Source organism: Cricetulus griseus, assembly GCF_003668045.3.
Source record: "Cricetulus griseus strain 17A/GY chromosome 1 unlocalized genomic scaffold, alternate assembly CriGri-PICRH-1.0 chr1_0, whole genome shotgun sequence".
NCBI classification, from domain to species: Eukaryota; Metazoa; Chordata; class Mammalia; order Rodentia; family Cricetidae; genus Cricetulus; species Cricetulus griseus.
Window position 1 is genome coordinate 28,463,632 of NW_023276806.1, and position 23,786 is coordinate 28,487,417.

At 40.8% G+C, this 23,786-nt stretch overlaps 1 protein-coding gene across 1 annotated transcript in view; it reads right to left on the minus strand.

Moving 5' to 3' along the window:
* The window catches only part of Col25a1 (collagen type XXV alpha 1 chain), a 373,933-nt gene that overhangs the window by 127,822 nt on the left and 222,325 nt on the right, over positions 1 to 23,786 (minus strand). Inside the window, exons 6-7 of the mRNA XM_035451853.1 lie at positions 11,106 to 11,132; positions 10,942 to 10,968 (exon numbers count right to left, since the gene is read on the minus strand). Of these exons, the coding sequence (XP_035307744.1) occupies positions 10,942 to 10,968; positions 11,106 to 11,132 (54 nt within the window). The remainder of the gene's footprint in view (positions 1 to 10,941; positions 10,969 to 11,105; positions 11,133 to 23,786) is intronic.

Consider the following 23,786-nt stretch of genomic DNA (forward strand, 5'->3'; position numbering starts at 1 on the left):
TGGCAGAGAAAGAATGACTGATAAAAAGTAAAATGGGGCCAGGGAGATGGGTCAATAGATAAGGGTGCCTACTGACAAGGTCCAAGTTTGAGGCACAGAGGAGGAAGAAGAAAACTGATTTCTGCAAGTTGTTCTCTGCTCTTCACACATGGACTGTCACAAGACAAATAAGCATTGAAAAATTAATGTTCACCCTGGACACATGGGGAAGGGCCTAGGCCCAGCCCAGGATGATGTGGTGGACTTTGTGGAGCCCCCATTGAGGGCCCTACCCTGCCTGGGGAGTGGAGGGTGGATGGGGTGGGGGTAGGAGGGGTGAGGGTGACGGGAGGGAGAGGGAGAAGGGATTGACATGTGAAACAAGCTTGTTCCTAATTTGAACTAATAAAAAAATGAAATAAAAAATAAAGTAGAAACTAGGAAAATATTACAAAGAAAAAAGTTAATGTTCTTATATTGTTTTCATCATCAAAATTATAATGATTGTCAAAATGGATTATAATTTTTTAAGCAATAAAGACATAACCAAGAAATGTACAAGGGTCTCTCTGACATAGAATGAAGACCAGCCATACTAAAGAGGACAAAACAAGAAATGTCTGGTAGAGCTATACTAACAGTTTACAAGTGTTCCAATGCTTCCCTTCTAAAAGAATAATAGCGTCAAGATAACGTGAGGGCAGGAGACAATCAAGAATGAACAGTTACCTGGTACTATTGCAGTGTACGTCAACTGCCAGAGCCTCTTCAACACTGGAAAGATCTCACTCCTTGAAGGATATTTTTCAGGCTGGCATATCAGAGACTTTTCTGATTTCCACAACTATTTAGAAATAATGTGTGGAAGAGACCTGATTTTGCCCGAATTATGTCTCCAACTTTTCTCTAATATTCAAACCAAGAGAAAGATTTGTTTCCCGAAGACTATAATGGATGCCAAGGAACTCCACAGGAAAGTCAGAGCCCCTCTTTGACGTGATTGTTGGGAATGTTCACCATGCAAAGGAAAACTGCAAATGGCTTTCTCTGAAGATGTGTAAGAAAAACTGTGTTGAATTATTAAAGGCTCCTTATATTCTCTTTAGTCCCCAATGGCCACATTGAGTAGAAAGAAGCTAGTCCTAAAAGTATGATGTGTCAAGTAACTGAAAAGAATTTATAAGCTGCTTTAGCCATTCACTTTTCTTTCTTTATAGGAATTAGAGATAAATAAGACTAGTTTCATATATGTATGGGATTAGAGTGTGCGTATGTGAATAACAGTTGTAGATAAATGTTTCACAAAGACATCATAGACAAAATGCAATTAGAAGCAAAGAGCTTTACATATGTATACATAAAATACATGTAAGGCCAGACCATTTTCTGTTACATACACACACTGATAAATGGTACACTGCTTAAGTATATACTGGCTTTGTGATAAGGATTCAGGCTTTGATTACTCCTAATATGAGAAGCAGCTTGGACAACTTTCAAAAGACAAAAGAACATAGTCAGTGTGGCCTCTCACTTAGAACGAAGGCAGGTGTTCAGAAGGTTCCCTGGCTACTCTGGTTAGCCCCAGATCCCACAGTCACACCCTTCCTTCCTTCCTTCCTTCCTTCCTTCCTTCCTTCCTTCCTTCCTTCCTTCCTTCCTACTTCACCACAGCAAGAATTTCCCCTGGACAGTCCCGGAAATCTCACAAACTGATGGCCCCCTTTCAAGGATGGTGAGGTCAAGGTTCTGCCAAGGTAGTTCAAGGCTGGGCCAATTAAAAGAACATAGACAAACATATTAAGCCAGCTTCTAAAAATAGTAAGCCTGACCAAAGGTCCAAAGAATAAAAATGTATTAGGCTCAACTGAACGCATTTACTCTTAATTAAAAACTGGATGATGTTTCCCTTGGCCCCCTTTCCTCCATTGCTGATGGACAGAGATTGATCAGTGGGGCTGACTGTTCTTTTGAAGTGGGGAAGAGGGCAGAATCACCACTCTTGCATTTCAGGTTATTTTCATTCTGCTGCTCCACACTTTGTCCCTGTGGCTTCCGGCTAGAACAGCACCATCACCATGGATGGCAATTCGCCCTCTTCTTGCTTCCTCTCTATAATTCCCCTTATTCCATCTTATTCCAAGTCCTGCAGGCCTGATGTTGAATCACTTCCCTAAAATGCTATCTATTTCATTAGGCTTCCGACACTTTGGATGCTAGTATTAAAGTTTGTTGTCTTTGTTTCTGAGACAGGCTCTTGCTCTTTGGCCCAGGCTAGCCTCAAACTCATAATCTTCTCACCTCAGCCTCCCTCATATGTGGGTTTCAGATCAGTACTACCACGTCCTGCTCCTGTTTGGAGGGATTTGAGTGCACCATTTTTCATGCCTGACTTTTATCAACAGATTCATGCAATGTCCACAAGTCCATAAAGAATGAGAACACCACCCCAGAGCTTTCTTGCTACATGGGGTGGTGGAAACAACAGTATTACAATGGTAATAACAATACTTTGTATTATTTGATTAGTATCATTTGTGCTAACAAAACACAAGGAACCCAACTGGGGTGAGGGTGAGGGTTTCCCCAATACCAACATTCAGGCAGCAGAGCTGAACTGCCTTCTGAGGGATGGAGAGCCTTCTGTCCTCACTGGCTCTAGCCCCCACACAACTGCATTTGAAGTAGGATTGTGCAACTGACATCCTTCCCTACAAAGCCAGTCTTGTTTGCCAGTTGTGATTTACAGGCTGTGTCTGCTACAAGGGCTGTTGGACACATTAGTGCAGGTATACATATGGAAGGATGCGGCTGTCTGGCTCTAAATGACTTCCCAGAGGCCCATCTCAGCCAGACCTACAGGAACCACCCGCCCTCCCCAAACAGCATCTGCCGGTGCAGAAAGCCATCATTTGACCTGTCCCGAAAGGAAGAATCCAGAACACGACCTGCTCTCTGAGCCACTTCCGCAAACAGAAACTGGAAGTTTCTGTTCCATACTTTCTTCTCTACCTGGTTGATTCACTCCCAGTATTTCCAATTGCAATATAATTCTGCACTGGGGTTAGATGGTGAAAGAGTGGTTGCAATCATATTAGAATAAATTGCATGCATTTTCTCTCTGTAATATGGTCATTATTTTTAGATATTACCAGTTATAGTTTGCATTTCATATTTTGTCCATTTCCAACACAAATTTAATATATTTACTAACAGTTACTTTCTCTGTCTAAATGCATTTTACCTCCCACCTTGCATTACATTTTTTGGTTGTAGGGACTAATTGTTAGTGTCAATATTAATGTAGACATTAACTTCAATTTGTATGAGTTAGCAAAGCTAGAAATCTTATGTGTGAATTCAAGTGGAAATTAACTTGCTTAATAAAATCTTCTACAGAGTTCTGTGGTTAAGGTGGGATCATTAAATATCCTTCATCGATGAAGTCCTTAAATTATTTAACCTGTATTTCACATGAAGTAGCATTTGTAAGAATTCTAGCAAATGAAGCCTTAATGGGATGGTATTAACTATTCACACATATGCTCTGTCATCTAAAACCTTTCACCATCATCTGTCACAACAACAGGAGGTAGTTGAGCGTTAATCTGAAATCATCCAAGGTTTGAGACAAGCAGAGGTAAGAGGGAGACCCGGGGATGATAGGAGTAAGATGACAGTTTGGATGTGACAAGAAGGCCACTGCACTTAAAAGGCACAAAGGAAATCCAGCGACTACTTAAACTGTCCAGCAGCAGCCCTCAGAAGCCTCTGCCAGAGACAGGCAAGCAGTGGGCTCCGCTTTCCTTTTCTGTCCCTGTGGTCATTTGCAGAGCTCCCCACGAAGCCTCGCAGCCCACTGCTGTTTGTTCACGTGGAGATTCTGTGAAGCGTTATTCTCAAACTTCAATACATTCTAAACAAAACTTGTTTGTTAGGATTAATTACTTCATATATTTTGTAGGGCTAGAAATACACAGATTTATTACATTAAGAAATAATTCACATTCATTGTGAATTTATTACACACACACACACACACACACACAACTGTGGGAGGGGTGCCCATGGGCATACATGCAGTGGTTACAGGATGATGTTGGAGGTCTTCCTCTATCACCGCCAACCTTTTATTGTTGGCAACAGTCAGTCTCTCACTGAGCCTGCAGTTCGTACTTTCAGCTAGCCTTGGAGGCCAAAGAGATCCCTGGATCTGCCTGTCTCCACCCCTTGGTACTGGGGTCACAGGCCCACATAGTCACGCTTGCTTCTGTCTGGGTCCAGGGGTTCAAACTCATGTCCATATGCATGCACAGCAAGTATTCTAAACCAATGAGCCACTGCCTAAGACTCCAAGGTACAGAATTTAAAGTGATATAGAATAGGTAAAAATCACTTAAGTTTTTCACATCTACTGTTTTTCATATTTGATAAGTCTAGTAACTCATCCAATAACTCTGAGATGTAATTTACAATACCAAACTCCAGGGGTTATCCTGTCTATACAATGAACCCTTCTGCTGGCAGAAATAATTATTTTTAAATGTGTCTATATTAGGACAAAATGACAAACATTCCCAAGTTTAATTCATTATACCACTCTTAGAGGTCTGATATAGGGTATAAAACACTTAAAATATCTGATTAGAAAATATATAAAAAATTTACAAATGATAATGAGCTTGTGGTTTCCACGCCAATGTCTACTAAATCTGGAGAGCATTAAAATAATTTTCTCCCAATTTATTTCTTTCCATTATATTATATTCATTCCCTTGCATGGGTGACAAGTGTGGGACCAAATAAGTAGTGTATTCACTATGACCATAGCAAAAGGCAAGGGTTAAATAAATAAGAAATCAAATTAATATCCAAGCCTAAATGTTTTAGCAGAACCAAAGAGTCTGTTTAATCACTCAAGTCAATAAAGGTTAAGATAATAAAATGAACTTCTAAATGCTTTCCTTTTTGAGAGCTTAATCTGTCTTTCTGAAGATTTTTTTAAAGATGCTATCAGTCTTGCCTAGGCCCAGCTGTGATGAAAATTTACTCCGGATATACCAAGACGAGAGATGAATTTTATGAAAATACTTAAGCCAAGCTCCTGGGTGGCTTATTGAAAATTTGAAAGCTTAAGACTCATTTAAAAGCAGCTGTTGGCTGATCATGTTGAGGCCAATAACCACTAAATCTCTCCTTTATCGGGCTCTGTGATACTTGGCAAGCTAATGGTAGCCAGCTGACTAGATTAATATATAGTCAAAAGATAGCTGTATGCAATTTGTTAATTTTATTGCCTAACTTTGATTAATAAAGCTGTTACTTTTGTACGAGAATATGGTCCTTTAATTTAAAAGACTTAAATATTGAAACAGCTTTGACTATTTTCAAGGTTATATTTATATATGTCACTGATAAAGAGAAAGAAATACACATGATTATTGTAAATGCCTTGGGTATTATAATTGCTCTTGCTGTGGTCCATAATGAGAGCCCTTGGCCTTAGTTATAGAGGGGGCAGAAAGTGCACTTTGTTGAAGAGGAGAGATCCTGACAGCAGTGGTGGGTGCAGATAAGGATGACATGAGTCCTAGGGGAGTCTTGAGCCTTCTCTATGTAACAATGGAACCCCTTACCAGTCAGGAAATGTCATTCCATGTTTGTGTGAAAGGCACACAGAATCAGCTCATAGAACATGAATGGATTCCGGAAAAGGACAAAGCAGTCTCCTCTCATGTGGTTATCCTGAAGGAGAAGAAATCCTACTGGTACAGAGGGAGCTGGTATGTACAATTCACATGGAAGCATTGAGTAAGACCTAAGAATGGTACTGCAGGAAGGTGACTGAAAGGCAGGGGTGCAATCCCATGGTAGAGCACTTGCCTGGCTTGTTCAAGGCCCTGAGTTATATCCCTAGAACCAAGGGCGGGGATGGGGGTGGAGAAGATAACAGGAGGACAAATATAAGTGACATAATTCTACGTTCTGTGGAAGATTACAACCTTGTAAGTACCTGTGTTCACATCCTGGTTCTGCCACTGACTGTTACCTCGGACAAAATATATGTTTTCTAAGCCTTTGTTTTCCTCTCTATAAAGTGGGAATGATACAAGTAAATAGTCATAGGATTGATATTTGATTTTATGACACCTATGTGTTTGATGAGGAAGGAGTCTGTCTACTCAGCACAGTGCAAACTAGAGGTAAGGGCCTCTTTGACTCTCACTAGCTCCACTTAGATTGCATCACCATGGCCATGTTGCTTCACCCTGGATGTCTCACATGACATATGGATTAACTGTCAGCCATGACAAGGACTTATAACAGATTTTTCATATTATTTTATTAATCCATGTCACATGTCCTCATCCTACCTGCCACTATTCAGTCTGGGCTCCCAGACCATGGGACAGTGACATCCACATTTAGGGTGAGTCTTCCTTTTATGGGGACACTCTTATAGATACCCATTACCATGTCTCAGGGGCAATTTTAAATCCAATGAGTTGAAAATAAATATCCTATCTGGAAAGATGCTCAACAATGTTAAGATGAAGCAATCAACAACATCATCATTGTGTGTACCGCTGTCGTGTTAGTCCCAGTTCAACTTCCATGCCACTCCATCCCCCACACCTGCCAGCTTCCTTATGACAGGTTACCCCAGACAGCAAAGCCACTGTCACCCCCATTTTGTTCTACAAAGCTATGAGGGTGAATGAAGAATGATTAAGCCAGTGCTTGCTGACTGACAGCAAGTTAAAGTTCCAACTTGTCCCAGTAGCCTAGAGCCCCAACTGCAAGACAATAATGTGTGCAAACTGAAGACTGACAGTATCTGTTAGTATCTCCTGGTTGGTAAGGAGAAATGTGTGAGCTCCACGCTTATCAAATAAAATCAGCGGGCATCAATGGCTGTTATATTATACCTAAAATTGTAAGCTTGGGCTTGGCTCAAAATATACCATAGAGTTATGTAATCAACACCATCAACTGCTTTCTATATTTATATGAGAAAAATAATAACATACTCTGATGCCATGGGAAGGGAGGAGCTGTGCGCCTTGGTTTGGCGCACCCTTTCAGGCCTCCTCCTCAGCTCTCCAGCACAGCACCTCACTGGAGGACTTCTTACCTATGTGGCCCACGCGGCCCTTTCCCTCCAGATACCCCTGATGTTCCAAACAGAACCTCTTAGGACTTGTGCTGACCTCTCCATCAAGAACAGACATCATTTGTACAGCGCAGATTCTTATGGCCTTGCCTCAGGTGACTGACAGAATTTTCCTGTCTGTTTGCTCTCTCAATTCTCATTTTCATTCAGTTTCATTCTGTGGGGAGCACTACAACCCAGCACACTTTTATGAAGGACGTTTGGTACTTACATGCAACAGTCTAGTGCCACATCAGTGAGGAACTCAGAAATTTTCAGCGACTTCTTATTGTCAAGAATGCTAGACATTCAATATCTCTCATAATGTAGCTTTAGTTAAAAAAATCAGTTTGATACTTTTCAATCTTTAACATGCTCTTAGCAAATGAAATGTCACTGATCTTTAAATGAATCCTTTTATCTTCAAAGTACTTTCACTCCCTGGAAGGTGTAATAGTTTGCTTTTCATGTGGTTTTCAAGAGAGAGAGAGAGAGAGAGAGAGAGAGAGAGAGAGAGAGAGAGAGGCCACTTAGCAAGCCAGAGCTCAAATTACCTCAACTCACAGGTCCAGTGTTTGTTTGAGGCAGTTTCTGATGTATCCTAGGCAGGTCTTGAACTTGCTGTGTAGCTAAGACTTCCCAGTGGCACTTGAAAACGGAAGGATTTTCACTTCCCAGCCTCTCTTTGGGTAACCATTTAGGGGGTATAATATACAACCACAGCATTCTTAGTGGGACCACTGAGAGCACGTGCTTATTGGAGGTGGCAGTGTCAGAACAGTTTTTACAAAACCCAGCAAAGATGTATCAAGTTCTTACTACTCTAGGCCAGATCAAGTCCTAGTTCTTATGCTCCATGGGGGAAAGGGCAACCTGTATAGCCACCAAGCAGGTGAGTAAATGAAAAAGCCCAGCATCACCTCAAGCTCTGAATGGACAGTGAGGGAAATTTCCTCTGACTGTGATCTCTGAGATGAGATCTCAGGTAATGAGGAGAGCCAAGGACAAGAAACTCAGAGAAGCAAGGACAGCTGGAAACGTCATTGGGTTGCATGTGAAGACCGTGTGGAGGTCTGGGAACACGCAGAAAATTGTGCCTAGAAGGTGGTGGGCAGAGAAAACCAGCGTGAGAAGAGGTGACAAAAGCCAACCTTGAAGGTCCAAGGAAGCCAACACAGCAGTGAGTACTTCACTCAAGGGTCTTACATCAAGAGTAACACGACCTAATTTACAAAGACCAATTATCTCTCTGGCCACTTGGCAGAAAATGCATCCGGGTCAAGAGTGGAAACAAGATGAATTGGAAGACTACGTGAGATAACGGTAGCTTGGCAGAGGGATGGGAGAGGGAGAAAGAAGTGGACATCCATGGTCTCCATCACATCCACACTGGGGGACTGTGATACTGGGTGTAGAAAGCCATGATACTTAAGCAGACACATGCTTCGAACATGGCAATGCTTGGTGTATGTGCCTTGACATGTGTTCAAGCCTTCAAAACCAGTTTTGCATCCTTAGTTTCTATACTTTTTTCTCTCCTGCTTTTACTCACATATTGTATTTTACTATGGTGCTTTGATATTCAAAGAAACAGATCAAGGGGGATTTCATATTTAGGAAAAATACAGTTGATGCTATAATATAAAGCCACCCAATAAAGAATTCAAATCACAGTAGAGTGTCAGAGAGGAAATTATGCAAAGAAATAAATCATTTGAAACAAATGAACAAATATAGACGTCTAAATATGTGAAATTTAGATAAAGTGAAATGGGCAAATACAGACGTCTATATTATTTTAGACAAAACAAAATAATAGCCATCATGAGTTTGAGCCCAACATAGTGTGTAAGTAAGTGAGTGAGTGAGTGAGTAAGAGATTCTCAATAAACATTAGCTGGACTACTATGCCTAGGCAGAAGACATGGCAGCCAGTTTTCATTACAATTGAAGACTTCTCCAGCTTTGATTTTCTTTTCTCTTAAAGTACGGGCTATTCCTTTGCTCCTTTTTAAATGATTTTTAAGCTAATCATACAACTATGAAGGAATGCTTACACAATTCTAGAACTCTACAAATGACATATTTGAGCTTCAGGTAGAGCTCATAAGAGGAGATGCATCAATCGAGGGTTCCCATTGTCTCTGCATGTGCTTTCCAGGACACTTAGCATGCTTCAAGAAAACAAGACCAGTTCTTGCCACTTTCCACCCCAAACGTCAAATGGCCCCTGAACTGTGTGAAACTTGGCCCCAGCTGGTGTGAAAACTGGCAGAAACTTGTATGATAGGCTGTCTGGGTTTGTCAAAGCAGTTCGTGAACTTTGGCCAAACTTTCTGGGCTTCTGGTCCAAGACTTAGTTTGTAATGCAATGTGAAACCACGTGCATTTCAGATGGTGTCAGGTTTCACCTTGGAAATTTGGCCTAGCTTTCTAATCAATCATCACTTTTAGTAACGATGAAAGCCAACACACCTTTCTGGGAAAGAAGACGGAGCGCTGACTGATGACAGCTAGGCTGTGAACCACCCCTGCACTTCTGCCAAAGGAACACTTCACAGAGTGGGGACTTTCCCTTTTACCTGGAGAGGCCACACTGGGGGACTGTGATACTGGGTGTAGAAAGCCATGATACTCAATTCAGGGTGACCAGCCGTGTGAAATATCACCACCCACAGATCAAGGGGCTTTCATTTTCTCACTTAAGGATATGGGTTCCATTCCATTCCCCATGACAGGAGCTATCATGATGCTCCCTCTCCTGGACCACTGATGAGCTTTTAGCTTCGAGGCAGTCATCAACTAGGATAACTAACTGAATGGAGAAACCTGCTTGCCTGGAGGCATCACTGTTTCAACATGAAGTTAGCTGAAGAACAGGAAGGGAAGCAAACCCAAGCACCTTTACCCAGCTTTAAGGAACATGAGGTAAAAGGAAGGCAAAAACCTCTTTCATCTGCATCAACTACATATTTTGACAAAAATTTTTCTGTAGTATTCATAAATTCAATAATTAACTAAATACAGAGACCTCCATAGTTACTGCTTTCAACCTGAATATTTTAAATGTATGTTTCCACCATAAAAAAATTCTCTCTTCAACCAAATACTCGCTTTTGTGCGTAGTGACATGAGAAAATTGAGAGGTATGTCTGAACAGAGCCACTACATCATTGGAACAGTATGTCTGAACATTTGAGTAATGAGGCCCAGATGTGAACCCAAGCACTTGGCACTACCAAGGCAACAACAAAGCATTTGACATTGGTTATGATGGTCGAAGGGGCCACATCTGAGCAGAGAACAAACAGCCCTCTGCTCACAGTGCTAAATTATGTTACACCTCTTATCTGTCTTACAAATCTGGGAAAACAAAAAGTCCAAACAAGTGTTATTCAAACTTACAAGGAAGAATAAATATGTAAAATACAATAAATTTTTTATCTATGCTAGAACATATTTATGCAATAGCACGAGAAGTTTCATCAGAGGGAAATGCCAAATTCAAGAGAATACCACATGGCCTTTCCATTGCAAAACAACGTGCTCATCTAGAGAACCCAACGGTCACTGGAGAGGTGGCTGTTGGATGGCTCCAGTAGGTTCATTAGTTGTTGAATGTTCTATTTGTAATGGAGCTATGATAATGCACAAAATACACATACTCATTAGCAAGATATTTCTTGCTTATGAGTGGCTTGTCAATCTTTTCAGATGTTACTAAGTCATGCAACACACAAAGGATAAGGATAGTTAGGATGTTTTGAGTTGGAAAATCATTTCTCTCCCAGGACAAGTGCTTAACTTACCCGAGGCCCCTGATCACCTTGTTCTCCCTGTAGAAGAGCAAAAATAAGAATAAAGTTTTATCTGTAATCCATACATGATACATAATACAAAGGTCTAAAGACACACCACAGATCATGGCAATATAGATTTCTGGTAAATTAATTTCATTAATGCATTTTCTCACCTTATCACCTTTTGGACCAGGGGGACCCTAGGGAAAAAAAAGAAAAAAAGAAAATATTAGCTTTAAAAGGATTTGAATAAGCCTACCATGTCAATGGAAAGATTTATGGGAAACGTAAAGAACCATATTGTCAGTTTTCTCAAAGAACTTTAGTTTTTAAATTCTAATTGTAACATAATTAGAAAAAGAAAATAGTAGTACATACATTCATACACCTATAATTTCTGTGCTCAACTTCAGTTTGTTTCAGATCATCTCTAAAGCTTGATATTTTCTCCTTTTTATCTCACTTGCTCATGTAGGGTATAGTAATTTAACTTTATTGTATAGTTCCCTAGTGACATATTGAACACCCTTTTAATATACCTATTCAATATTTTACATTCTTTTCATAAAGAATTATCAGCTTCTGCCTTTGTTTCATTAAATTATCCTATTGATCTGTTAGAATTTATTATATACTACATGCCACATATATGTATACATAGAGATTTAAAAATCTTTATTTAGTTTGAATTTTTGCCACCTATATTTATTAGAAAAAACATTTTTCCCATGCTCTGTTCTGCTTGTACATTCTGTTGAAATGTTCTTGCTGTTTTTTTAGGTGGTGGCACTACTGGGGTTAGAACTCAGGTCCAGCTGGGTGTTGAGAATCTATGCAAATGCTGTATCACTGAGATACATCTCCATTCCCTATCGGGGCATCTTCAATGAACAGACACTGCTAATTTTGATTAGCAGTCAATATAACATTTTTCTCTTTATTGTTATGCTTGTAGTCAACTAAAGAAATCTATAACTATTGCACATCATGAGGAAGTCAGTCTGTTTATTCTACAAGTGAAAAGGTTTATTATTGCATCTTTCATATTTGAGTGTGACTTCATTGAGAACTGATTTTACGGGAGGTGAAGTCAGGATGTTTTTTGTCCCCAGGTGGTTATCAAGTTAACCGAACACTGTTAACTGAAAATGGCATCTTTTCCCCATTGTGGTACTGTGTTACCTTTCTCATAAATCAGGTGACCACATGTGTACATAATGTTTCCTTGTAGGAATTTCTTCTTGTTGAGAGCCTATTCTTCTATAGTAAGAAATGTCTAGAGGCATTAATTATGCTGTCCATTCTAATTCTTGATAATGAAGTCATATTTTGTGGTTCAGCACGGTCCAAGGAATTAAAATGTCTGTCTCATAATTATCTTCACCATCTCCATTTGTAGTGGGGCCAGGACATAGGAGCGTAAGGCCTGGGCAGGAAGTGAAGGGGAAGGGTCTATCACAAGGGTCTATACCACTGCTGGCAGAAACATGGGGTGCCTGCTGCAACCAAAATGCCGCTTTATGCTAAGCATCAGCCACTTCAGAGGGACAGCACTGGAGCCCACTCTCTTCACAGTTATCTTTGTGTTCCACTTAAGAAGTCTCTAGCATCCCCACACCACAACGAGATTTGTCTGCTTATTCTAAACCAACAGCTTTATCACTGTCTGTTTCATATTTGCATCCAAATCCACTGGAACTGATTTTGTATACCATGTGGCTATCTTTGTTGTATAGGTAACATGCCTTTTTGGTAAGATCTGTGAGGTTAGATCCTCAAACCAACAACAACAACAACATCACGTCTTGTATTTTGCATGTTTTCTCATCAACAAGGAACTGTGAGTTGTTGTTACATTTAATCTTCCCTTCAATGCACTGAAGAATTATGATAATCCTTTCACAGAGGCCAAAAATGAAACTCAGATCTTTCCTATGTGAGGCCTCTTGGAAATGAGCTGTCCAGGATTTTAATTCATTCTGCATGACTTTAAATACCAAGACCATGGAGCACAGACGTGGAACTTGATTCTCAGAATCACCCATGTGTCTGGTGCCTGCCTTCAACATGGGACTTCTGAAATGGCCCCTGCTTTACATCCTACCATACAGATACCAGCGCTAAGGCTATGGGTTCTAAATGAAGAAAAAGGAAAGAAAAGGCTGAGCAGGTAGCAGGAGATAGGGCTCAGATAATACAATCACCTTCATAAAATCCGTTTCTTTTCATCCTCCAGGTAATTTTGTCAACAGGTTAGAGGGAAGTTAAGAGAATTATATTTTAACATTTTTGGTGAATGTTTAATATGCCCATTAATATTTTCAGCAAATAAGGCAGTGAATAATAAACACCAAAGCTAGGGATATTTGTATTTTTTTAAATACAGATACTAATGTTGTAAAGTTTGGGTATTAGTTTTGGTAGAGCACTGGAGAGCTAATGGAAAGAGGAACGAGAGGAACCTACTATGGAAATTCAAGCTAGGCAGTAGAGAATCCAGTTCCGACTGAAGTAGCGTATTAACAACCTGTACTTTGAACATGCATTTGTTGAAAGTCTATTCAAAATTTATTACTATTCTAACCCATGGTTAAAGGATATGGTAGAACAGGCTAATCTACGACAATGTGGTGCCTACCTCCAACAAAGCTAAATCCTCTCTCTCTCTCTCTCTCTCTCTCTCTCTCTCTCTCTCTCTTTCTCTCTCTTTCTCTCTCTCTCCTTTCTCTTTTTCTTTTCTTTCTTTTCTTTTTTGAGCTGAGTACTGAACCCAGGGCCTTGCTAGGCAAGCACTATATTGCTGAGCTAAATCTACAACCCCTTAAAGAGTGTATTTCTAAAGTTAAACACTTCTCATTAAGGTTAAGTAACAATGACTCCTAGAAAACCCAAGGACCTTCAAGTCAGCTTTTACTGTGAACCCTTCCCCTTGCTTCTCAAAGATTGCCCTCTGTACAGTTTTGTCTGCTTTTCTAGTGAGATCTTAGAGGCTGAGCCCTCTAAAGGCACTTTGTTGGGTTACTTGGCATCAGTGATGTCAAAGCCTGTTTGAAATTCCCTTATAATGGGGAGCAGAAACAAATCTTCTAGAAATCCAATGGCCATTGTCAAATCTACACATGTTGACTAGAGCCAGAGTGCCCATGTAGGATGCCTAATTCACGAACACATGAAAATCTGCACCAAAAACTGACCAGCAAGGAAAGTGATATTTCTGAGCAGACATCATGGAATCCTGCATCTGCCAAGCTCAAGACAGCAACAAAGCCAAGGTCACCCTTTATGCACAGCTGTGGTGGCTGCTTGGGACATTCACCCCCATTCCTGTGCTCCAGGGTGACAGAAGGAGCTTTCTTCTATGGGGCTGAAAGCCTGCTCTTCTCTCTGAATTGGGCCTCTTCACTGAAAAAAAATGGGTTCAGTCAGATGAACCAGGTGGGGCTCTGCCAGAGGACAGTGTTTCTTTTTTTTTCAATTTCAACTGAGGTATTTTATCATTAAAAGAAGTTTGCCAAAATATGCGTTTCTCATTTTGTCCAGTCACATATGATTCTTCATTGCTAGCCAAACTACCATCTAGAGCAGTATTATTTTTCACAATAGGCAAAGAACTATCTATTCGTCCTGTGAGAGATTGTCTTCCACTGCTACTGGGAATGACCGGACCTTTCTCGATGTGAGGGCCTTCTTGATATGTCCCATTCTACCACAGCTGAAACATCTAGGTTCCTGGTGCCTTCGTGGTCTCCTGGGGAAGGCTCTTCCTACCCAAGGTTCTGGTTCATAGCAGTAGTAACCTCTAGCCTCTTGGTACCTATGTTGACCTCTGTAAGGTGCTTCTCCTTCCCAAGCCCTTGTGGAGGATAGTGTTTCTAACTGCAGGAGCCATGCTGCTTTTCCAAGTCAAAATATCACAGCACAAGGAGGTTCTCTGATACCTAACCTTTAAAGTCGTGAGCTATTTTGTTCCATCTTTATAATTGGTTTTAAAGACCCTCATTAGTATTAACTAAAAGATAAGCAGCAATATAAACTAATGGCTTTCATCATTTCACTTACGAAGATTTGTTATGTGTATGCACCACATGTGTGCCTGGTTCCCACATTATGGACAGCTGTGATGTGCCATGTGGGTTCTAGAAACTGGACGCGGGTCCTTTGAAAGAACAGCCAATGAGCTTAACCACTAAGATATCTCCTTAGACTTAACTTGAGAGTATTTGTAAATAGCATTTTGCTGTTGCAGTTATAATGCCTTTGACAATATTTAGTGCAGTAGCAATGACTGTAAGGTAACTAAGCCAAAGTCCCCTTTTCTGCTAAAACAAAGCTGAGGTCAGTGTAAAAGAAATGTGTAGGACTAGCTGTGGGTCACAGCTTTGTGTAAGGCTTTTGGAGGCATGTCAGTCACCTGTCTGGAATGTCGAATAGGCCCACTCATAAACAGAACTATCATTTCTAAATATTTTTGTATAATCAGCCTTAGTTACATAAACACCGAAAGATGCTAATGAAGTTTGTGTCTATCATTACACTCAGGTGGGAATACTCTTTAGTGCATTGATTCTCAACCTTACTAACGGCTGCAAACCTTAAATGTAGTTCCTCATGTTCTGGCGACTCCAACCATAAAATTAGTTTGTTGTCACTTCACAACTGTAATTTTGCTACTGTTATAAATAGTAATGTGAATAACAGATATGCAGGATATTTGATATGCAACTCCAAAGGGCAACTCCAATTGAGAACTGCTGCTTAAGAGCATTGTTAGAATGTAACTGACTTACACCAGGTAATCGGTAACAGTCAACGCTCTGCATGGCAAACTAGCCCCTGTTCACATAGCTTTAAAATCATCATTTATAGTCACTGCCTTGCTGTTTGTTTCAGCTCCTCGATGAGCGTCTTGGCTTATAATTGATTTTGGTAATCCCAAGTCTATTTCTACCCAAATAACTCAAGTTTTAGTGTTTCTTATTGTCTATTTCCATAACAAAGAAACTAAAAGCAAAGAGAGGCCCAAAGGAAGATCTTTAGAAACTATCTGATGACATTTCAATTAAAGTGAATGAGATATGGTTGAAAGAGTAAAGAGTGTGTCATGGGGCCCTTTATTTGCTTGAACTGTAAACTTCACTTACTTTGAAATGGGAACAGTCTAAAAATCATGAAATAAAACTAAATTCTGTTGGAGAGGAAAGTAGCATGTCTTAGGATTCCCAGGAAGACAGTCACCACAGAAGGGGCTGGTGACCTCTGCGCCTGAACATCATAGGTAAGTTGATTTTTCAGTCTTGTGAGGTAACACAACTCTGATTAATCTTTTCATTACTGTGGAATTATGGGCTCAAACAGGCTCCATCACCTAAGTATTTATTGCGTCAGCTGGTCAGCGCTCTCTGGGTCTGGGGGTTGGGCATGTTAGTATGACTACAATCAGTGGGATAAATCTTGTGTTGCAAGACTAATGGAAGAGAGAAAGGAGGAGAGCTGGAGTGGAAAGGAAGAGCTGCAATTGGCTCTGTGAAGTTGGCTAGAGATAAAGGGGAAGACAAGGCACGTGAAGGGGTTCGGGCAGAAGGAAAGAACGTGTGTAAGGGTGAGAGAACACCAGGCTATCACAGAAAGATGGAGTTCTTCGGGGAAGAACAGCTGTGGAGTTCAGGGTGGAAATAGGGAATAGCAGGAAAAAGGCTGGTTAGCCACACTCTGGTGTCTGGGCCAGATCCTGTCATCAGCTTCAGTGTGGTAAGACGGGGTGTGTCTGCTCTGAGGGACTCCCAGCGTGTGGGGTGTTAGCTGTTCTTAGAGAGTCATGTCTTGGTCCCAGTGAGTGGTGAGAAAATTATGAAATAAAGTGAGGCAGTGAGGCTGCAAGGAAAAGGCTAGATTTGGAAGACATTTCTTGAACTGTAAACTTCACTTCCTTTGAACCAACAAGAGTGGATAACTGACTGGACACAAGGACTCCCGAGTGCCTCTCAATATGGGTAAAGAAGTTCAGCCAGGTGAAGAGCTGTTCCAAGGCCAAGTGAATCATGCATAGTATAAATATGGATTTGGGGTTGCATTTTAAATCTGGAGTGTTGACTGCTACAGCTGGCCTAATTAGAAATGAAATGACAGTATGGGAGAGGTACAGAGGAACAAGAAAGGATCAGGAAAGACGGGAAGGGGAGAGGAGAAGAAAGGAGAAAGGAGATCAGAGAGGAGGGGAGAGAAATGGAGAGGAGGGGAGAGAAATGGAGAGGAGGGGAGGAGAAGAGAGAAGAGAGAGCAGAGATAGTTTACTCATCACTACTAATTTGAAGGTCCACACAAGGATCCATAATAGTGGTCACAGTGTGGCAGTGTCTGCACAGTGCCTGTTCTGTGATCTTCAGCACATGGCACATGGCAGCCACACTATGCCATGATCAAAATATCACCCATCTTGTATATTAACTTCTGGATACAGTATATCTTCATTATATTTCCCTTCCTATACTTATTAAGAAGCAAACTGCATATAGAATCCTATATCGTAAATGCCTATTGCCCTAGTCTTTGATGGAGAAGAAGGCAGCCTTCCACTCTGGTGGATCTCTCATAGGACAGCACAGCCCCAGAGGCTGGATGGCTGATCTAAGTCTTCTCTCCATGGTGTCAAGAGTTCTTGCACCATGTGTTGTTGATGCTTGCAGTTTCTCAGGGAGAAAAGAAACAGGATAGATACTTTACTCTTGTAGAATTAAGATGGTGCCTCAACTGTACTGACTGTTGACTTCTGTTTCCCCACATGCATACTTAATTGGGCTCTGAGGAAGTGAGACACATACTCAAATTGCACACTGGCCATTTTTAGCACATTTCTGATTTTACAGAAAATGACACCGCAAATAACAGTGAAAATTGAGAATCTAGTACATTCTTTGAAAAATGGGAACCCTGGCTAATTAGATGTGGACATTTCTGTACGTGTCCCTACTTCTGAGTAATATTTCCAGTGGACTTAGTACCAACTTTCCCATCATGAAAATTCGAACCTGTTTTCTTTCATATGCGTATGCAAGACTTGAATTCAGGTACAAAGTTTTGTTTTGTTAGCATATGCATGTATATAATTTTTGGGGTGTCTCTAATTGTTCTATTTTATGAAGTTTAAAATGAAATTATTTTGACACATAGACTTTACACTTTACAAATAACTTGAGCTAGTAGTATATAAATCGTCATTTTTTCTCTTATAGAATTGCATTGTTTAAAAGTATAGATAAAATGTGTGAGTCTGTAACCTATAATTTCTTTTTTAAGTGTTTCAGTAAAAAGTCAAAGGAAATCACAAGAGTAACTCAGAGGTGTTATTTTTAAAATGAATGTGAAACAGAAGTATCTTCGTGGTCAGGCTTTCAAGTCACACATCTAGATGGGAACTCTGACCAAGGCACATGTGTAATCTCGGGCAGACCAATTAATCTTGCTGAACTGGCTTCCTCATTTGTTAAATGGGGGAAAAGAACGCCCCTTCCTTGACTAAAACAAAGGAACATACAAGTGTGTGGCCTATCAACGTTGGTGACTATTAAAAACCACACTTAAATATTATGCTTGTTGGGAAACAAAAAGCAAAAGCTATTTTTCAGATACTCGAGGAATGAAGAAGGCAAACACAGAACTTCCTAAAGGGAACAGGAAGCATGGGAATGTCCTGTGTGGATGGTAGCAATGCTTGCAGACAATGTGATGTCAATTGGATGTAATTTGCCTTTGAGAGTTGTTGCCAATCAAAACCAAACTGAACTTGTAGCCTCGTTCCTTTAATAAATAAAACTGAACTTTAGGCTCAGTCAATCTGAGCACAGATTAGGTGCTCAATTAACTCTTGCCGAAGTGAAATGGGTTCAAAGCAGCAACATGGAAGAACCAATGATGGGAGAAGCCAAATTCCCTGGCAGGAGAGCTGTGGTTATGGTCATATCCAACTCCACAAAGCCTGACATGGGAATTACGACAATAAATGGATTTACAGCTGTAGACTTTACACCTTTCGTTTTGCATTGAAGATTAAAACCAAACAGAAAAGGGTGGACATAACCCAAAATTTAAAATATCAAAACCAGCCCTACTTGGGTGAAAACTAATTTTTACAGCTATTATTTCCTGGGCATTTTTCTGTGGTGAGACTGTAAGTACAAGATCTTTTATGATGTCTGTTTGGGCCCCAAACAACAGACCGTGTGTGCCCACGATCAATTCTAAATCATAAGCAGCTGCTGTAAGGAAGCAATTAATGGGCTCTAACACTCAAAGAAAGTTTGGAAAAATCAAACATTACAAAAGTAACTCAACGGAGTCAAGGGCTTGTGCTATAGTGGGACTCGGGGCCATTTTTTCTGGCTTCCTTTTTAATTTAAAAATTATTTTTCATTTTATGTATAAACCCCAGTTCTCTCCACCCTGCTTCCTACCTCCCCCATCCACTCTACTCCTCATAAGGGTAAAGCCCTCCTTTCTTACTCAATGCATGGACACTGCTCTTCTTGCTAATCAGATCCAAGACCTCCCTTCTCCCAGCATTGGTGTGTACCTCTCAATGCTCTAAGACTGTGCAAATGCCCCTGATTTTGAATGTGGCTTCCCCACCCCTGCACCTTATTTTTAAAAGGTTAGATAAAATGAACTCCATGGTGAGAGATTTAGAATTCCAAATATTGATTTTGTGGGAAATAGAAGCTAGCTCCAACTGCCACAGGAGCCCCCACTATTTATACCTAGAATAAGCTTGCCTATGATACTCTCATGGTGTTCAGTAGGCCTCAAGTGGATTCAGAATCCAACTTGATTCAGTTGGATTCAGACATGGATTCAGACACAGTCATCTCTTTTGTTTTCAGCTAGCATACAAAATAATGGGGTTTGTTATATAGCATTTCTCACACATACATATGTATCATTATACCTTACTCATTTACTCACCCATTGTTCTCCCCAGATACCCATCTCTTGGTCTACTGTCTCCCTCTCTACTTTCTTATTCTCTCCCTCCTTCCTCTCTCGCTCTTGCTCTTCCTCTCTCTCTCTCTCTCTCTCTCTCTCTCTCTCTCTCTCTCTCTCTCTGTGGTTAAATCTGGATTCTGTATAGTACATTTTCCTCTAAGCCCTGGGTTTAATTTATAACCACCTATTTCAGCATGTTTCCTAGTATTTTTTGAACAAAAAAACCATCATTTTTGTCCAAGTGATTTAAGCCTTGTTTGTATGTCACTTGACTTTTTTTTTTTTTTTTTTGCTTCATTTGTCATCTCATATGAAGCAACATAGATTTTAAGAAACGCAACTGAGCAAAAAACAAGGGTGAGGGTTGAGTAGATAGAAGAATGAAAAACACCCCCCCAAATTAAAGATTATTTAAAACAATTAAAAAACTAACAATTGTCAGGTGGGTCTGGGAGCCTGACTCTCAGGTCTTGGCTATGATTTTTGATTGACTTCCAATGTAAGTAGGATCTCCCAAGTTGGCTGATGGCCAACATGACCATAGAGCTTTTCGTGTGAGTGTCAACTCCTAGAGCTTTGTGTTCAGATTCTTCATTCTCATCACACTCTTCTCTCCAAAGTTGGATGTAAAACATCATGCCTACCAACATGCTTACCCCCTCCCCAGCCCAGTCCTTCTCATCCTTTCCTCACTTGTCATTCCTACCCATGTGACCATCCCAACCCCCTAGGTTCTCCTCCACCATCTTCAAGGGTACAAATTTTCCCTTTCTGGAAGCCAGGCGGAAGACACATTGCCTTTGCCCACTATCGGCTCCTGTTCATGTCCTACCTTCTTCTTTACTGTTGCCATTAGCTTCCCCAAAGAACAGATTAGTCACACAAAGACAGGAAATTAGATTTAAGGAAAAAGGAAAGGTAGCAAGGAGTCATGTTTTTACAGTCTGGCTCCAGGAAAATTAAAAGAGCAGCAGTTAAAGTACATGTTGTTCCTTGGGGGATGGCATTTCTTTCCATTTACAGAAGAAAGCTGAGCCACAGAAGGGAAGCCACTGAGCCCTGGAAGGGAGATATCCTGGGCTAAACTAATCTAAATAAACGGAAGCCCTGGGGAGGAAGGCTTGACGAAACCCATCAGTGTTCACATCACCAAAATTTGTACTTAAACCTTTCTTTTCACAACTCGCCCTTCACTGGCTATCAGATATACTCTCAAGACTCCAGCCATTACCTGCCTTCCGTCATCAGCCTTTTTTTCCCAAGCTGCAATCCTCAGTCTTCAACTGCTCACCAGATGTTTGAGCCAAAACAGACTATGGGCCAGATTATACTTTCTCAAACTGGATTTCTCAGTGCCTGCTGCTTTGAGACCATTGTGATTCCTGACTTTCCTAGTTTTGTTAAGCAGGGCACTCAACTACAAACCTAAAACTCTGTGTTTGTATCTGGCTCAGAAAGTTTTACCCAAAGCTCAGTCCTACAGATTTCCCTTGTACAGCTTCTCTTGAGTCTGTCCTGTCTTCCAGTGCTGATTGCTAGTCTCCTGTTCTTGTAATACCAGAATAGTCTATTATACAAGCTTCCCATGACCTTGAGCACTCATGCTACATACTATGGTCAAATTAAATTTTCTACCTGAGTGCACCAGTTCACATCAATAGTCTCATGAATGTGAGGATGAGACAGAAGGATGAGTTGAGCCAAGGAGTTTGGGGTCAGCCTGGGCAACAAAGTGAGGTAAATACAATGTTTTGCTCATATTATCCTCAGCTCAAAAAATTTCAGGGCCCTGTTTCCTAGCCCACAATGGAAACTCTAGGAAACAACCCTTAGAAGTTGCAAAAGCCACCAGGGAAACATCTCCTGAACATCAGACAAACTGCTCCAGACCACCAACCAACCAAATGTCATGTGCTTTCTGGTGTGAACTAGGGAACATACCACCCTTCAAAATTGAACCAACTCTGCTATAGAAGGCACAATAAATAACATCTCAAACAGTAATCAGACCAATTCAGAATGTGGGATGCTCTACATATAGAACAAACATTCTAGAGCAAGTGATGTCATAGGGCAAAGGAAAGGACAGGCAAACTACTAGAAAATAAGACACTAAACACCGAAAAACAACAACTGAGTCCCAAGTGCAGACAATTTTATAACGTGATGGGTGAGGTCCTTCTGTATGCTGTGAATACATGTTTCTCTTAATGGTTGATGAATAAAGCTGTTTGGCCAATGGACAGACAGGATGTATCCAGGCATGAAGAATAGGCAGGGCTAGCACACTAGGAGAATTCTGGGAAGAGAAATGCAGAGAGTGAGTCTTGAGTGGAGATACCATGTAGGTGCCAAGGAAGCAGGAGATCCAGGCATCACCAGTAAGTCCAAGACCATGTGCAGATACATAGATTAATAAAAATTGGATAATAGTTAAGATAGAGATAGCCAATAAGAAGCCTGAACCATCAGCCAAACAGTTTATAATTAATATAAGCCTCAGTGTGTTTATTTGGGTCCTAACAGCTGTGGGACCAGGTGGACCAGAAACTCCGTCTACAATAACGACTGGGGAAATCTGAATTTGCACTGGGTATGGATTTTATTAGAAATGTCATGGAGATGATGACTATGATATTAAATGCCCCATCAAAGACTCACATGTTGGTGCATGTGGATGAAATGACAGAACATAGGCTTCACTTTAAAGCACACTAGTAAAAATACCATGTATTTAGCAGGTTGGAGGCTCTTATTTCAAGCCCTGCTGCAAAATCATAACAATTAATTAAAGGAAGAGATTCATTAGACACAACTAGCCATTGATATTTCTAAAACTGGGTGATGAGTTTAGGGACATTTCCCATGCTTCTGAGATTATCTGAAAATTTCTGCACGTAATTATATAATTCAGTTTGTTTCAGTCTGTTCTTGCCTGAAACTTGTGACCCTCCTGCTTCAGCCTCCCAACTGCTGGAGTTACAGGTCTGTGCCGGACCCTCAGCTAAAAATTCCTTGTTAAAGACCCTTCAGACTCCTACCAAAAAAAAAAAGTGAACTCCTGCCTGGGAATCTAAGCTGCTGTTAGTTCTCCCTATGACCCGCCTCACTTGCCTCAGCTTCCCATAAGGCTCCTCCCCAGCCAGTCTAGACCACCACCTAATTCTCTAATCTCCAAATCTTTGCTTATGTCACCACCTCTGTGGAATCATCTGTTATTATTTTGGTAGAAGTGCTACAGCACACTTTCATTAAAAGCGATGGCCCGGTGACCTGAGCTATGAAGCTGTTTGGGAAAAGTTAAATGTGTAACCTTGGGTTTCTGAAAGAAATTCTTTTCCTTGTGGTAAAGTCCCACCTTACACACATACACACACCCATCCGCATCCACGTGCATGCACACACATGCACACACACACACACACACACACACACACACACATGCACACACACACACACGTACACAAGCATTCTCATACACACCTACACCCTTACTCACCGATGTTTTATCTCAGAGCTTCTGCTCTCCTGAGTTTATCCAACTCTCCCCTGGAAAGTTGATTTTCTTTAATCTCTAAGCCCTGGAGCATGTGTGTCTCTGCTGGGACTAAGGCTTGCGGTCTCAGTAAGCTGACATGACCCTTGATGGCAGGAGAAGAATATATATGGGAAGCCTAACTCATAGTGACTTTAGAGACCTTTATATGCCAGCACATGACCTTTGCCCAAGTTAGCTAACATGGCAGAGCTTTGGTTTCTGTAAAATGGTTAAACGATAATTACCGCCTATGGACTTTGAGCATGAAAAATTTCCAATGGACATGTTAACAGGTTTCATGAAACACAAGTTCAACCTTATTAGAGCCTAAATAAGCATT